The sequence below is a fragment of the Calypte anna genome, chromosome 7 (assembly GCF_003957555.1).
Source record: "Calypte anna isolate BGI_N300 chromosome 7, bCalAnn1_v1.p, whole genome shotgun sequence".
Classification (NCBI taxonomy): domain Eukaryota; kingdom Metazoa; phylum Chordata; class Aves; order Apodiformes; family Trochilidae; genus Calypte; species Calypte anna.
Window position 1 is genome coordinate 17,294,358 of NC_044253.1, and position 14,962 is coordinate 17,309,319.

The following is a 14,962-nucleotide window of genomic DNA, read 5'->3' on the forward strand; positions in this document are numbered from 1 at the left end:
AAATTTTTTGTTTGGTTTTGTTTTATTATCCTCCCTTTCCTGGTTCTTTTTTTTTATTTTTTTTTTTTTAATCTTCCTGTTCAGTGCCCTGAAATAGTGCCTATCACAGAGTTTCACTAATGATTTAATACTTAGCTTTGCATTGTACATTTGCTGCAGACAAATTAACAGGCTTTGTGGGGTATGTAAAACCATTCTTCTGCATGTACCAGGCAGGAATTTGGAGAAACACTCCTCTTCATTTTGTAAGTGAACTATTGTTTGCTAGTGAAATCAGTTCCACATATGCCTTTATTAGGCAGTCTTACTGGATACCATTTAAGAGTGAGCAAATTAAGTGCATTTTTAGTAGATCTTTCACTCTGCAACACTTGCAGAATGATAATCCAAGCTGTACAAGTTCTTGTTCATGCTAACACATCCTGTTTATCTGAATCCAGATGTGATAGGAAGCAGTGAAATAATTAATTAATTTAAAATGCTGTTGAAATAATTTTTCATTACTTGGTAATTTTTTGAAAATTCTAGTGCAATAAATTGAAAATAAAACTGATTTTGTATTTCTGACCAAACATAATTAATATCAGAGGGAAAGGGAAAACATCCAAATGGGGATGGAGGGAGTGACGGAGAAGTGACTTGTGTCTTAGAAGGAGTTTTTACACCTTGACTTGGAATATAGAAAATAAAAGTGCAGATAGCTATTTTATTTGAGTAATGGACTTGCCAATTAGCCATCAAGTGCTTCCATCTGTGAAACAGTTGATCAGATGGGTTAGCTGGGATGTTTCCAGATTAGGGCATTGTAAATGGCACTTGAAAACTGTCACTTTGATTATGAGGTTTCAAGCATCGCACTGCTTGATGCTGTGGAACCTTTTTCCCTCATATTATCATAGCTTTTTAGAACATGCTGATCCCATTTAGTAAATCTGTGGCACTGTGGGAACTTGGGAGACCTGCCACTGATCTAAAGTTCTGTTTCCTCTGCTGATCTAGCCAGGATGGCTATTAGAAAAGAGCACTACTGGCTCAGTATTCTGCAGGGCTTCAGAATAAGAGATGGAGATCTGGCAGGTGAAGGAGGGTCAGACTCAGTGTAGATCATCCCTAATTAACAATTAAATGCAAGTCTGCTTGATTTGCTTCATTAAGCTGATGTGTGTCTTAAAGTAAATGATGTTTTCTAGCTGGCTAATGTGCATCCTAAAATTCCTTGTATAAAAAACAAACCAAAACCCACCAGCAGCAACAAATAACCTCAAAACCAAAACAAACTCAAACAAACACCCCCATTCCCCCCCCCCCAAAAAAAAAAAAAACCAAAACCCAACCAGAAAAATCTGCAACACCTTAATATCTTTTTGAAAATTGTTTTGGTTAATTGATTCTTGGAACAGGTTGGTGTCTAGTTTGAAGGGTGCAAATGTGTTGCCTTTAATGAAGCCCTTTTTCCTTTGCAAAGCTATAGAGTGTTTTGGTATCTTATCTGTTGCATTTGCATGACTCCTTCCTGTGTCTCCACATAGATGCTTTATATGGTGGGACTCGTGGTAATACACTATTTATTGTCTGCTTCATTTGAAGCTTCAGATACTACTTTTGAAATAACTCCACCAGGAAAATAAAACTGAATTATAGCTCTTAAAATTGCACATCATTTCTGTATCATTGCTTCTGAGACATTTTCCAGCATAATTCTCAAGTACTAAGAATGTTAGTATTTCTCAAATTTCAGTATACCTCCTAGTAGATGAGATGGTGTACAATATGAGTAGGTTATTCCAGTTCTTCTTGTCCCCAGAAGCTATCAACATTTTTAAAGAGAAAAAAATTTTCTCCGTGAGAAACGGAAAAAGGAGGAAAAGAACATCTTAGATACAGTAAACTGTCCTCTTTTATTTCCTGGAGTATTTTACTGCATTGGTTAGTGTTTAAATACAGAGCTGTTGAACTGAAAGCTTCAAATTTAGGGTACCAGTGTGGTTTGGGTCTGCTTACTTACACTGGAGAAAGTGAGAGCTCCATGAGAATTGTAGGCTTATTTTAAAGTTGTTGGGGATTGCTGAAGCCTGGGTGTAGTTCTTCTACACTTGAAACACAATTAAGTGATTATAAGTGACTTTTGTCTGAAAGTGCTAATGTAAGAGACAGAGAGAAACTTGCTGGAATTTCTTTAAGAACAGTCATATGATACTTAAAATTAATGCATACTTTGTGATATAGAAGCTGCCTTAAAGTATGATGGGCTGCACCACCGTGATACTTTACATAATAATCACAAACATGAAACTAAAAATAAATAAGTGCCTGAGCATTATCAGCTTCCTCTAATATACTGTTTTTTTAGTAAGTGAACTCTGGAAACCAATTTTAGCTTCCTCTTCTTGGCCTCAAATCTTAAACTTCCTTATTTCTATTAATTAGGCAATTAGTTTCTCTCCAATTTAATTACAAGTGTGGTCCAGCCGACTTTCCCCAGAAAAGACAAAGGCACTTGGACAAGGAAATGAGTGCAGCCATAATGAGAAAGAACAGGGGGGGGGGAAAAAAAGTCTAAACAAGAGCAGACATCTTACAGCCTTTTGTGTTACACCTTTTTACTTGTAATGTTCCTTTCTGTAAGCAGCAAAGAGGCCCCTTGCAGTGATCAATTTAGTTTATTTATCTTAAAAATTATTTCCTCTTTCTGAAATCTCATGCTATTGAATATTAAGTTGCAATGCTTAATTGTAACTTAATATTGTATCATGCAGGACCTTTGAACAAAGGCTTGTGTTTTCTTCCTGTAGAAGACTACAAATTTCCAGGAAAATTGTAGAGGAGTGTTGTTCTTGTATTAATAGTGGTATTGGTTTTGTTTTTGTGGGGCTTTTTTTGTTTGTGTGTGAAAACCCAGTGCATTATTTTATGTATTGAGTAAATCACTTTTAACTGTTCTGCTGTAGAAAGTACTACCTTGCCTTCATGGCAGAACTGTGTCTAGAATAAAGTAATTAAAAATCTGCATTAAAACAAGACTTCTGGAAGCAGACAAAATACCAATTCTGACTTATCGGTCTTGAGGATCTCATTTCTACATCCTAATAACTTCTGTAATGGTGATAGGAGTAGATAAATGGTTAGTCCTGGATTTATTCTGGAGTGAAACTAACCTTTGTATTTTCTGGTTTTTCTTTTTTCCCAGTAGCTTGAAGTTGTGAAAGGCAATAGTTTTTTCAGTGGACAACTTCCTGAGGTTTTCTCTTGTTTCCCTCATGTTATGTCTTGGAATGGTTTGAGTTGGAAGGGATCTTTAAAGCTTATCTAGTCCAAATTGTCACTGTACTTGGTAATAAAGAATACTAACTGCAGTGATACACCATATTTTCCTTTGATTTTTTTGTGTGTCCCAATGATTTTGTAGATTGTATGGGATAAAGAGAGGAAATGCTAGAGCCAGGAAAAATTACAACTAAGGAGCTATTTCATGCAATGATTGTGTTGGCAACATTGCACAAGGTCGGACTATTGCAAATTGCATCAAGATGATATATGTAAATAACTTTGTCATGAATACATGTTAATATTGGGTAATGAATATTTCTTTCTAATAAAAACTAGACAAAGTTGAATGACATTCTCTAAAGTACATTGCAGTAAAACTAAATTTACCTCATTTCAAAATAAATTCAGTTAGCATTATTTGATGCCAAATCCTGGTAGTGTTTTGTTGTGTTTTTTTTTTCCTAGAAAACTTTAAGCCTCAGTCTTGGAGAATATTTTCAATGGCGGTATTGGAAAACAAGGGTGCTGTTTTTTGTAAAAGACCTTTTAAGTTTTGACAATTTGGGCAAATAGATAAGGAAAACACATTGTGTTACACAAGTATATGGGAAACCCTGCATGTGCCAATTTTGGTGTGTTACTGTACCTCTTCCATGAAATGGAAGAGGGATTACTGATAGCTGAGTAGGATAGAAACATTAGCTAAACTTTTGTGGCTCCTTTTCTTTCCTTTTTTCTTAAAATCCTGGCCAGGTTCTCTGAGGAGTGTCACAGTGAAGTAGAGATTATTTTTATTTGAGATTGCTTAGTTTTTTGGGGGGGGTTAATTAGAAAAAAAATAAATGCAAAGAAACAGAAAAGGTAAGTAGTGAAGTTTTGGCTCTGCACTGAAGAGGTGTATGCAAATCAGTGATTCCCAGCCCATTTAACCAACTACTCAAAGCTATACAATGTTCTGTGCTCTGTAATTTTGGGTTTTGAGGTGGAGGAGAGATGGGAAATGTGCATTTAAACTCCATCATATTGCTGTTTATGAAGTTCTCATGTAAGTGTGAACCTGGATAAACTCTTTTTTAGGACACAGGATTTTGTAAAATGTACTGAGGCAGGTTAATTATCTAGCCTGATTTTTTGGGGGGTTGGGGTTTTTTTTCCCCCCTCCATAATTTTAATTTAAATTATGCCATAATATTTCCCTAGTATCCTTGCTTCATTTTGGAGTCTATGAGACTGTCTATGAGACTAAGCATAATACTACAATTTCTATTTCATCTGACATATGGTGTAACAAGACAATGTGATCCTTTCAGAAATCTAGGCTGTTTGTTTAGACTTATGGTATTTTGTGGTCTGTTATGTATGCTTGATTATAATTGGTATAAAAATGGGCCTAAACATACAAACTGTTTAGACATAATGCTAGCTTCAAAATACAATCCTGTTGATGTGGAACTAACTGAAAAATTGTGTGTGGTACTATCTAGAAAACTGCAATGAAATTTGAAATTGCTACCAAGTAGTAATATGGTTCACAGTACAAAGAAAGATATTTTTCCCTTTTTATGAACTATTATTTTTTAAAATTTTCTTATGAATGGGATGATTTTCTCTATCATGACATGTTATCTTACTATCCTGCAGAAAATGCAATATATGGCTTATGTGCTTGTCGTGACAGTGTTGCTAGAACCATTGAGATCCCGGAATATGGCTTACTCCCTTCACCATTTCCACTGATGGAATATGAGTTGATATTTTCTCTGGTATAATATTTAATATTGGTATTGTCTCAGTACAGGAAAAAATTGTCAGTGTCATCATGTTATACCACTTACTGACAAAGGGTAAGTAGAGAAGAGCAGTGGTACTCTAGTGAACTTTTTAGGTCTTTTTATTATCACTAATACCTTGGTCTCCTCTGCAGGCTTGCTTGAGTTTGTGTCCTCTCTGCAGGTAGTATTTTGTAATGCTCTTTTCCCTCATACCAAGATGTATGCCCACCATTTGATTTCCCTCCACAAACCAACAGTTGTAAGTTCACTATAAGTGCCTGATCTTTTGACTCATCCTCTAATGTGATGTTATTTTATAATTACTGTCACTGCATTTATACCCCAGTTTCCTATCTCCCCTTCTTCTAATTATTATGTGGATAATAAATGCAGTGATTATTGGAAGTACTTATTTTAGAGGAGGAATACAAGGAAAGTGAAGAAAAAGGTGGGGTGAATACTTCTTTAATTTATGAAGTAATGCAAGTTTTTTTCTGTCTCTTTTTTTTTAGTTAACCTTTCTTGATTGTCTCTAGATGTAACAGCTGAAAATATGCACTGAAAGGGTTAAGTCGGCATGAAAGAATTCATTTCCACTTTAATGACCTAGCCTTGCTGGGTTAGGACGATGGGGAACATGCTTCTGACTTGTACTCCTATTGCCAATTAACACCTCCTATAACAGGTTGCCTCAGCTAGTCATTGAAGCAGAGGCAGTAGAAATAGTTTACATGCAGCTTGTTTTTCACACTAGTTGTTTAATACTCACAAAATTAAACTATTAAAAGGTTCTTTTTTACCTTACTGAGAAAGATATAAACACTATAGTGGTCAGTGTTTGCTTGTGTGTTCTGTGTTCATGTTTAAATTGTTCCAATTGCAAAAATAAAAATAGTAATTATTGTAGCAGTTCTTTTTACAAAGAAATATTGCACAGTTGTTTGGTGCAATAAAGCTATGATTTGCTCTACAGTGCTGTAGTTCACTGTCTTTATTACAGTTGCCAGTGCAAAATGGAGTTGCTTTGTTGAAACAGCTATGATGTATTTTAAAATCATCTTTAGTGCTATTTGTGTGACTCCAAAATGGTGTTGAAAATCCATTTAAACATTAGAAAGCATCTCCATTTGTGGAATATTTCTCAGTTACTTGTGCAATTAGTCGAGGCCATTTTCTGTACCTATTCGAATAAATGTAAAGTAGTACATATAAAGAGCAGTGCTCTAAAATGACACTTTAGTTCACATTTAATCAGCAGTTATTTTAATAACATAATAAAATTGGTTAAATAATTGATACCAGTTCACACTAAGAGAAAGGTGGAGTAATATACCTAAAGGTGTTAACAAATTTGCTAAAAGGCCTGGGTAGATAACACTTCAAGGCGTTAGTTTTTATCCTGTTAGAATGGCAAATGCCTTTAACACTTAGTCAACAAGGGCTGCCCAAGTAAAGGGCTGCTTCTTATATTGGATCATCTAACTGAAACAGAAATAGCATCATGCATAATTTTACAATATAATCTTCTGTTCATATCTTGAACATGACTCTTTTCTATTACAAGTCCTACTGAAAAATATTGAGAAAAATAACTGTTTTAATTGAAATGGTAGTAACTATTATTGAAACTGGGATTCTGCCATTCTACACAAAAACATAACCAGAGTTTGGTTGGGCTTTATGAGCTGGCTGGCCATCAGGCAGCTCATTTAACTGACTGGCTGCTTGTATAGTTGATTTAGAAAAAAACATTGATTTTCAGTTACTAGCACAATAAGAGCATTTTAAAAATTTTTTCTAGAATACTTTTTTTTAGTTTTAGTAATTGCTGTATTCAGCTTATACAGGAATGCTTGGAAAAAATGTTCAATATTCTTTGCAGCTTACAAATCCCATTTTTCTCCATTTCCTAAAGAAATTATACAGTAAAGCTGTGGGTTGGCAGAATTAAGTATTTGCTATTTTGCAGCAAGATGGACAGTCTTACACAACTGTGCAGTGGGAGAAGTGTCTGACCTTCTTTGGATACCATAGCATAACCAAAAATACCAGCAGATATTTTGTGTTGCAAATACAAATGATTATTCATTTGGGCTTCCAACACCAGTTAATTTAATTTGGTACTCTGTTTCATAAGGATGGTGTTCCTTTGTTAAATTTGGCAGGCAGTGAAGTCTATGAACAGTGATAATAGCACATACTGTGGAAGGTCAGTGTCAAATGTTTTACCTCCATGTAGCGATTAGTTAATAAAGTCTTTCTTCCTCTGCTTCATGAAAGAAATACATAAACCTCCATGAAGACTACCAGAAACAGGCCAAGAAAATCTCCAAACTTCTAGCTCTAGTTAGCTACCACATACCGTGTATCTAGCACACAGGAGCAGTGGCAGTCACTCCAGGGCTCTGTTAGATTATCAGCCATTTAAGGCAAAGGAAGTCGTTGGAAATGGAAGTAAATTTTTTCCAGTTTCCAAATGTCTGCTTTTCAAACTGGCATTGTCTAAAGCCAAGTAAACTACTTGGAAGACTCAAGATTGGTTTTATCTGCTAAATCCTTAGAAGTTTTATGTTAAGAATTTGATTAGCTTTGGGTTTATAATTTTCTGTAGAAAGACAAGTGTGTGTATAGTATTTTCTGTGCCATATTATCTGTGGTAGAAAATTAATGTGCAACTAAATCTGTTGTGAAGATAGATTCTGGATGAGTTTTGACCTATGTATCCTCAAAATTCCTGAGTGGGTACATCAAAATAATTTCAGAACTCAAAAGAGTTCTATAGCAAAACAAAGGAAAGAATATTAACATGAAAATAAATACATATAATTGGTACAGTGTAATAAATCGTTTGATTTTCTCATAATTTATTTAGTATGTATTATCTGTAAGGAGAAAAGAGCAGACTTAAAGAAGATAGTAAAGTTATCACAAAAGACTTCTGTGACCAAAGAAATACTTAGTATTGCTGCATTTTATAATATGACTGAGAATTAATAAACCTGGATTATATTTGCATTGTATGGTATCACTAGCTAGTTTTTTAGAGTTCAAGTAAACAGGTTGGACTGCATGACAAAAGTGGAAGCTAATCTTCAGTTTTTAATATCTTGCTCAGGCATGTGCTTAAATTGAAACAGTGGAGTTTGCACTTAATATCTCCTAATGTTTATTGTAGACATTGATATATAAGTATTTAAACTCACATTTAGTGTGCAAAGTCATTCACAGTGAATAGCATGGCTTTAAAAAAAAGCATGTTGATGTAAACCAATGAAGCATTCCTTTATGAATTAGAAATTGTTTGGCATGGGTTCTGGCAGGAGAACTTTTAAGATTAGGTAGTTTCTGTTTTTGAAACCTATCTCATTCAGTGCCTAAAGGATTGATAAAGTATGATACTAAATATCCCCTCTGGTCTATCACTGAGGTGATCAAGCATTTGAAAGCTCCAAAGAATATAGAAATTATAAAAGAAGGAAACATTAGGAATAAGTATAGTAGGTAGCATCCTGCCTCAGTTGCCTCCTTTGCTTAAACTAAAGGTACTTTAGTTGCCTTATTACAGAAACAAAATGTAATAATGTTTGTCTCCTCCCTGTAAGTGTTGAATGTACTGACTGATTTTAAATAGATTTTAAAATGGGAAAAGTTATGAACAATAATTAAACTCTTACAAGTTGTGAACATAGGGGACAGATGTGATTAGTGCCTCAGCTGCAGGAAAGGTGTCAGTGTGATCTGCCATCTTAACAGACATGAGAGGTTCCATATAGGAGAGTATGCAAAATAAACTTCAGGTCAAGCTTTTGATTTTTGAGCAGCTAGTCTCAATTAAACATCAACATTAGACATCCAGAAAACAGAGAACTACTCACACTGGTTTTGGGGAGATTTTTTTTTTAATGCTATTTATTTTAAATAATACTTAACGTTAAATTTGGGTGCTTGCTTACAGTGAAATATTAAATAAAGTCTGGGACAAATGTAGAGTATGTATGGTGTTATGGTTCTTCCTAAAGCAGAAGGTTACTGTGTTTGTACTTTTATTCTCACATCAGACCTTCCCTGGTGTAGAACTGGTAGAAAATTGGAAGAGAGCTTTATGTGTGAAGAAAGGGGCTGTTATCAATTGAATAAATTGTTTGTTTGTTTAATTAGAACCCAACTCATCTGTGCTATATTTTTAGCAGTGGAAATAGTGTCTTTGGGCTTTCCGGAGTATTAAGACTTCTAAGTGAAAACAAGATCGCTTAAAATAGACTTAAAGCAGAAGAGATAGAATTAAGAAAGTAAATTTACTTACGGAGAAAAAAAACATAGTATCAAAATGATTGGGCATTTGGAGCTTTAGCAGTCAGACAATTCAGTTGTAGTAAATTAGGAGTAAGTGATTCAGGTGCCCTGTGCTGGTTCTGTGTGTTCTAAAGAACTGCTTGTATAGTTTCTTATTTTAAGTACTGGAGGAACACTTTTCCACTGGAGCATCTCACTGTTGGGTTATTTAGGGAAATACCTGATGAAGAAGTGGAATTGATTAAAAATGGACCTTTGGCAAGAATATTATAGAAGGTGAAAAGTTAAACCTGTTGGATGATGGAAAGGCCAAAGTGACAGAAGAATCAGCAATGAGTATTAAGAAGTGAGGGAAAGCAAATATCAAGAGCTGATGGTCAGCAGTATCAAAGTTGGAAATCAAAGTTGAAAAGTGTTAGGAAGCAGTTGTGATCCATGCATGTATGAGAGTTTCAAAACATAAAGACTGGATTCAAAATAAAAAGATTTGATCTGGAGACAATTCCAGAAGGAATTCTTTGACGCTGAGGTAAAAAACCCAACAACTGGATTTGATTCCAGTCTTTAAAGCACTCTGAAGACTAGATGATGTTTTCATCTGTGTGTAAAAAGGGAAAGTGTGCAGAAAGGGCAATTACTATACAAAACTGATATGCTGATTACTTAAGTTCCTGGTTTTATCTTCAGGAGGCCGTGGCTTGTGTCAATAATTGTCTTCTGTGTGATGATGTGGGTATATGTTGTTCTTAAATGTTCCACAGTGAAAAATCAGTTTACTCAAACTTTTTAATTTTTTGCCCAGTTTTCTTTTAACTATGAATCAAAGTTCTAAATCAACAAAATGTTAGTATAAATGCACCATTTTTTCCCTCTTATCTCCATAGTTGCTTTGTTAGCCTTCTAAAATGGTATCACTTAGTGCACCAGTAGCCTTTTGCCTTTTCAGGGGAAATCTGTTGTACACAATTTAGTTTTAAAGGAATAAATGCAGTGTAAGAAGCCTGTAAGAAGGTGCACTGGTACGGAATTCTGTGTGAAAGAGCAATATGTCTTGCTTCTCGAGAAAGGAACATTTAAACTGCTGCCTCTTGTGTTTTTCATTTTCAGCAGTTACACTAAACCTGTTTCAACCAATCATTCACACCTGGGACAGTTGTGCTAATTTTTGAATAACTACTCATAAGGCAAAGAGCAAAGTATTTTGTTCACAGCTTTTCCACCTAGGGATCGGAGGTCCATTTTTTCTCTCACTGTACCGATGTATCTGCAAAGTACTCCCATAGCCTTTATCTGCAAGTCCTCTTTAGCTGAAAGCTGATGAAGCAAAGGGAAATTGCTGTTTGTGTTGGTGCCAGTTAATCATGCTAGCCCAGCAGCATTTACATTCACACCACTGTAAGAAACACATAGTTAATTGGAGAACTGGCTGTATTTTACAGCTGACGAAGGTTAGCATTGCAGCAAGGCTGACTAATGGAAACTTATCTGACTCTTAGCCTGTATGCCTTGTAACAGGTTTGTACCCAGTGCAATACTTGCTGTTTTTTTATTTTGCTGATTATTATAAGATTGCTCTTTAGATTGATGTTGTTTTGGTGGGGGGAGACAGGGGGTGATGGGTAGGTGACTTGTTTTAAAAAAAATAGATATTGGAGGAAGGTGTTCTAAGGAAATGTTTAGGGTTTGAGTGTGCTTCTTTTTGGTTTTGTTTGTAAGAACAGCATTAAAACACACAGTCGCAATTATATCTGAATTTTCCTGTAAGTTTTGTGATACTGAAAACAAAACATTTGGAAACTACAGAATAAAAATAATTGTTTACTGTTTTCATAGGGGCCACCAACAGATGCTCCTGCAGTCGATACAGCGGAACAGGTTTATATCTCTTCCCTTGCACTGCTGAAAGTAAGTGTTGTGTATGTACTGCATCTGTCAATAATGCTGGAGACAGAGCACCTGGCACCAATCCAGTTTATGGACTTGTGCTCCTTAGGTGCTGATCAGACTAATTTTTAAAATAAATTAATACTGTTCAGACCTCTCAGAGTAAGAAAATTATTTCTTTTTAGCTTATTTTTACTACCTCATACTTCCTCACAGTTTGCAGAAGTGATACCAGTTGCAAATTATCTATAGATCAGAAACAAAAACCAAACCAGAAAGAACTATCCCAAGTGAAACTTGAACCTCCTGTTAAATACACAGTGTCATTTGATCTTAATTCCAGATGTTGAAGCATGGTCGTGCTGGTGTCCCTATGGAAGTTATGGGTCTGATGCTCGGGGAATTTGTTGATGATTACACTGTGAGAGTGATTGATGTTTTTGCAATGCCACAGTCAGGGACGGTAAGTTCTTTACATCTAGACCTTGATAATTCTGTTTGCTTGGTTGTTTTTTCTTATGGTAAATACATTCTAAAAGCTTTCCTGCTTTACCTCGTTTATGAACTCTTAAGGTAAAACCTACTAAGTATAATTTGAACATGTCTAATGGATTTAATGGTTTCAGTAAAAAAAAAAACAGAACAAAAAACAACAGCTTAGTTTTTATTTATTTTTAGCAAAGACTAGTACATAATAGGGTGTATCAGTATATAGAGTTGCTATGTCTTTACATATGGCGAAATACGTTTGTATAACATTACTTGAAAGCTTTATAAATTGATAGCTTTAAGAACTCAGATACTTCAGCTAGAGAAAAGATTCAAAATGCCCTTAGCTGTGATGATGCTATAGATATACTTCAAAGTCTCTCTCTTTTACAGATCTTAGAGTGGCGTATCTATTAAATGATATTTTTATAATATAAAAAAAAAGTATTTTAACTGTGAGTAAGAATAATCATGCTATAAAGAGTTACTTTAAAGATACGATGAGCCAATGGCTATAATGGCAATTTATAGTATTTTTTTATGTGTCACTTGAATGAAATACTGTTTTTAAAACAAGCATAGATCTCTTTGTAATTCAGAGCTGTCCATAACTGAAATTTTCAAATTATTTTGTCCTGACTTTATTCTATGCATGTACGTAGTATAAGCAGAATCTGCAACAAGCCAGCACGTGACATTTATCTTGAATAAAACCCGTAGAGCTGAGGTTGTGAGAAATAACCGTCCAGAAATTTCAGAACAAAAAGAGGAGGAAAATGTTAATTCCTATGCTTGTTTAATCATCTTTACTCATAGTAGAGAGATCACTTACATAGCAATTACAAATATACTTTTTGGCATTTTAAAAACCACATTGAAATGTATTTGTAAAAATTGTATTAATTTTTAAGGCAGTTGTATCAAGTAGTTCTAAAGTATTCAGGTTGCCCTTCTGAAGAGGTACTTATAAATGGTGTTTAATTTTCTGCTTGTGGAAAGTAACAAGTTAAAATATAGTATTGCTTTTTGTACAACTGTTCTGACTTTTTGTCTGTCTTCTCTTCTACATCAGGGTGTCAGTGTGGAGGCAGTTGATCCTGTATTTCAAGCAAAAATGTTGGATATGCTGAAACAGACAGGAAGGTAAGTCACCCCCTAAAGAGGGCTGACAGTAACAAGTACTCCCCCCATGTTGTTTAGAAGGAATGTGTGGCTTTCTGCAAAACTAGACACTTAGAGACTATTAGTAGTGGTTAAAAAAAAATAATTGGCCCATAGCTAGTGAATAGCTTAGCATGTAATTCAGTCCACCTCATGCATTTCAGTTGTGAGGAGAGTGTCACTCATGTAAAACTTACAGCTTTGATTATTTTACAGAAAGATTAGAATGCTGCTCAGTTTCAATATAGGAAGTTACTAGATGTACCTGCTTAAAAGATTTTTTTTTTATGTCTTTTAATTAAGATTTTAAAAACAAATTATTGCTTATGTATGGGTAATTTTAATGAAAAGAAAGGGCAAATAATTCTGTAAAAGATCCTAACATTTAAACAAATTTTTATTCCACTCCTACCTCTCAACAGTTGTCATCTGCTTGCTAAAATTCTTTTACTGTGGGAAAAACTTTAAAATTAATGTTAGCAAAAGGGCTCAGCAGCTGAACAGAACACTGCAAATTGCTTTTTGACTGAGTTCCTAGTTCTACTGCTGGTTTAATTGATATTTAATCCTTTCCCACCGTTGGTTCCTGTTGTCCATGTCTGAAATGAACTTTTTGCTGTTAAAATTGAACCCTCTCTGCCAAGGAGTTAGAGTAGATATTTACTCAAGTGCTGAAAGGGTAAAAACTGGTTCAGGAAAGGTGTGGTAACAGGGTGAAAAACTGAAAGCATGATCTGCCACTGCTAATGTGCATTCCTTAATGATAGCCCTCTTTTGTAGACTTTATTCATGTCCATATTTTCAACATAGTATGAAGAGTAATTTAAATATTTCTAGTGAGATTTCTTTCACAGCTCATCCAAATTTATGCCCTGATACGTTACTATTTCTTCATTTGTTATGTGTTTTTATTTTTAAGAATCTCAATGTTCTCTATGTTTCAGACCTGAGATGGTAGTTGGTTGGTATCATAGTCACCCTGGCTTTGGCTGTTGGTTGTCTGGTGTAGATATCAATACTCAGCAGAGTTTTGAAGCCTTATCTGAAAGAGCTGTTGCTGTGGTTGTGGATCCCATTCAGAGTGTGAAAGGAAAGGTATAGTAGGCTTTTTTTTTTTTTTAAGGTACTTTTTTAAGATTCACTGTAGAAGTGCTGTAAATATGTGTAAGTTCTTGATTTTTGGAGGCCCATTCTTCATTAATAATTTTTAAATTTCATATTTAAAATTAAAAGATAAATTTTATTTTGCATCTTATATTAGTAGTTCTTAAACATGTTGGAAATCTATGATACTGTCAGTACACATAAACAATCATAATCCTCCCTTAATATTTTGCTATTCAGGAGTCACTCAACATGTTTTCATAAGCTAAGTTTACATTGTTTCAGACTAAAATGTAAATGTATACATAATGTTAATGTAAATGTATACATAAAATACAGTAACATTTTAGCCACAAAATCAAAGATCAGTTGCTAACATACTGGAATAGTACATCCCCTTAACGTGGTTACTAAGAAGGCACTGATTTATAGGCTTTGTGTGTGATGGCTTTTAGTATAATTTCTATTCCAAATTTTTTGGAAATAAAACTTTACAGAAGACTTGATATCAAGCATTTAAGTTTTTGAACAGTGAGCAGATAAATTATTAAGTCTGTTAAATGATTATGAAAAGATATTAACTTACAAAGCATATTGGGTTAGAGTTGTCCTTTGTTGAAATCTCTTTTGTTCTTGTTTAGTTCTCTTTTTATTTCTTTCTAGCCCCATATGCCATTTTCCTATTTCCTGCCTCATGACAGCAGGGAGCAGCTCTATTATCACCTTCACAGAGCTGTCTGCAAATGTGAGAGGCAATTCGATTTTGCTCAACCACAGGGAGAGTGGATTAGAAAAACTACAGAACATAGAGAAATTGGCTAGGTGGTTTACTGCTTTAAAATACTGCTGAGGTGTTTTGTTTGAGCATGCACTCTGATTGTATTGTAGAACAATTATTGAAATGCATAGTAGTTTATATGGATTGTATTAATGTAAATATATAAATATTTAAAAATAAGCATTCATCTTTTGTAAAGTTTTAGTATCATATT

At 34.5% G+C, this 14,962-nt stretch overlaps 1 protein-coding gene across 1 annotated transcript in view; it reads left to right on the plus strand.

Annotated features, from left to right (window-relative positions):
- PSMD14 (proteasome 26S subunit, non-ATPase 14) overlaps positions 1 to 14,962 on the plus strand; it is a 47,368-nt gene that overhangs the window by 12,641 nt on the left and 19,765 nt on the right. Inside the window, exons 4-7 of the mRNA XM_030454508.1 lie at positions 11,166 to 11,237; positions 11,560 to 11,679; positions 12,778 to 12,848; positions 13,811 to 13,961. Coding sequence (XP_030310368.1) covers positions 11,166 to 11,237; positions 11,560 to 11,679; positions 12,778 to 12,848; positions 13,811 to 13,961 — 414 coding nt within the window. The remainder of the gene's footprint in view (positions 1 to 11,165; positions 11,238 to 11,559; positions 11,680 to 12,777; positions 12,849 to 13,810; positions 13,962 to 14,962) is intronic.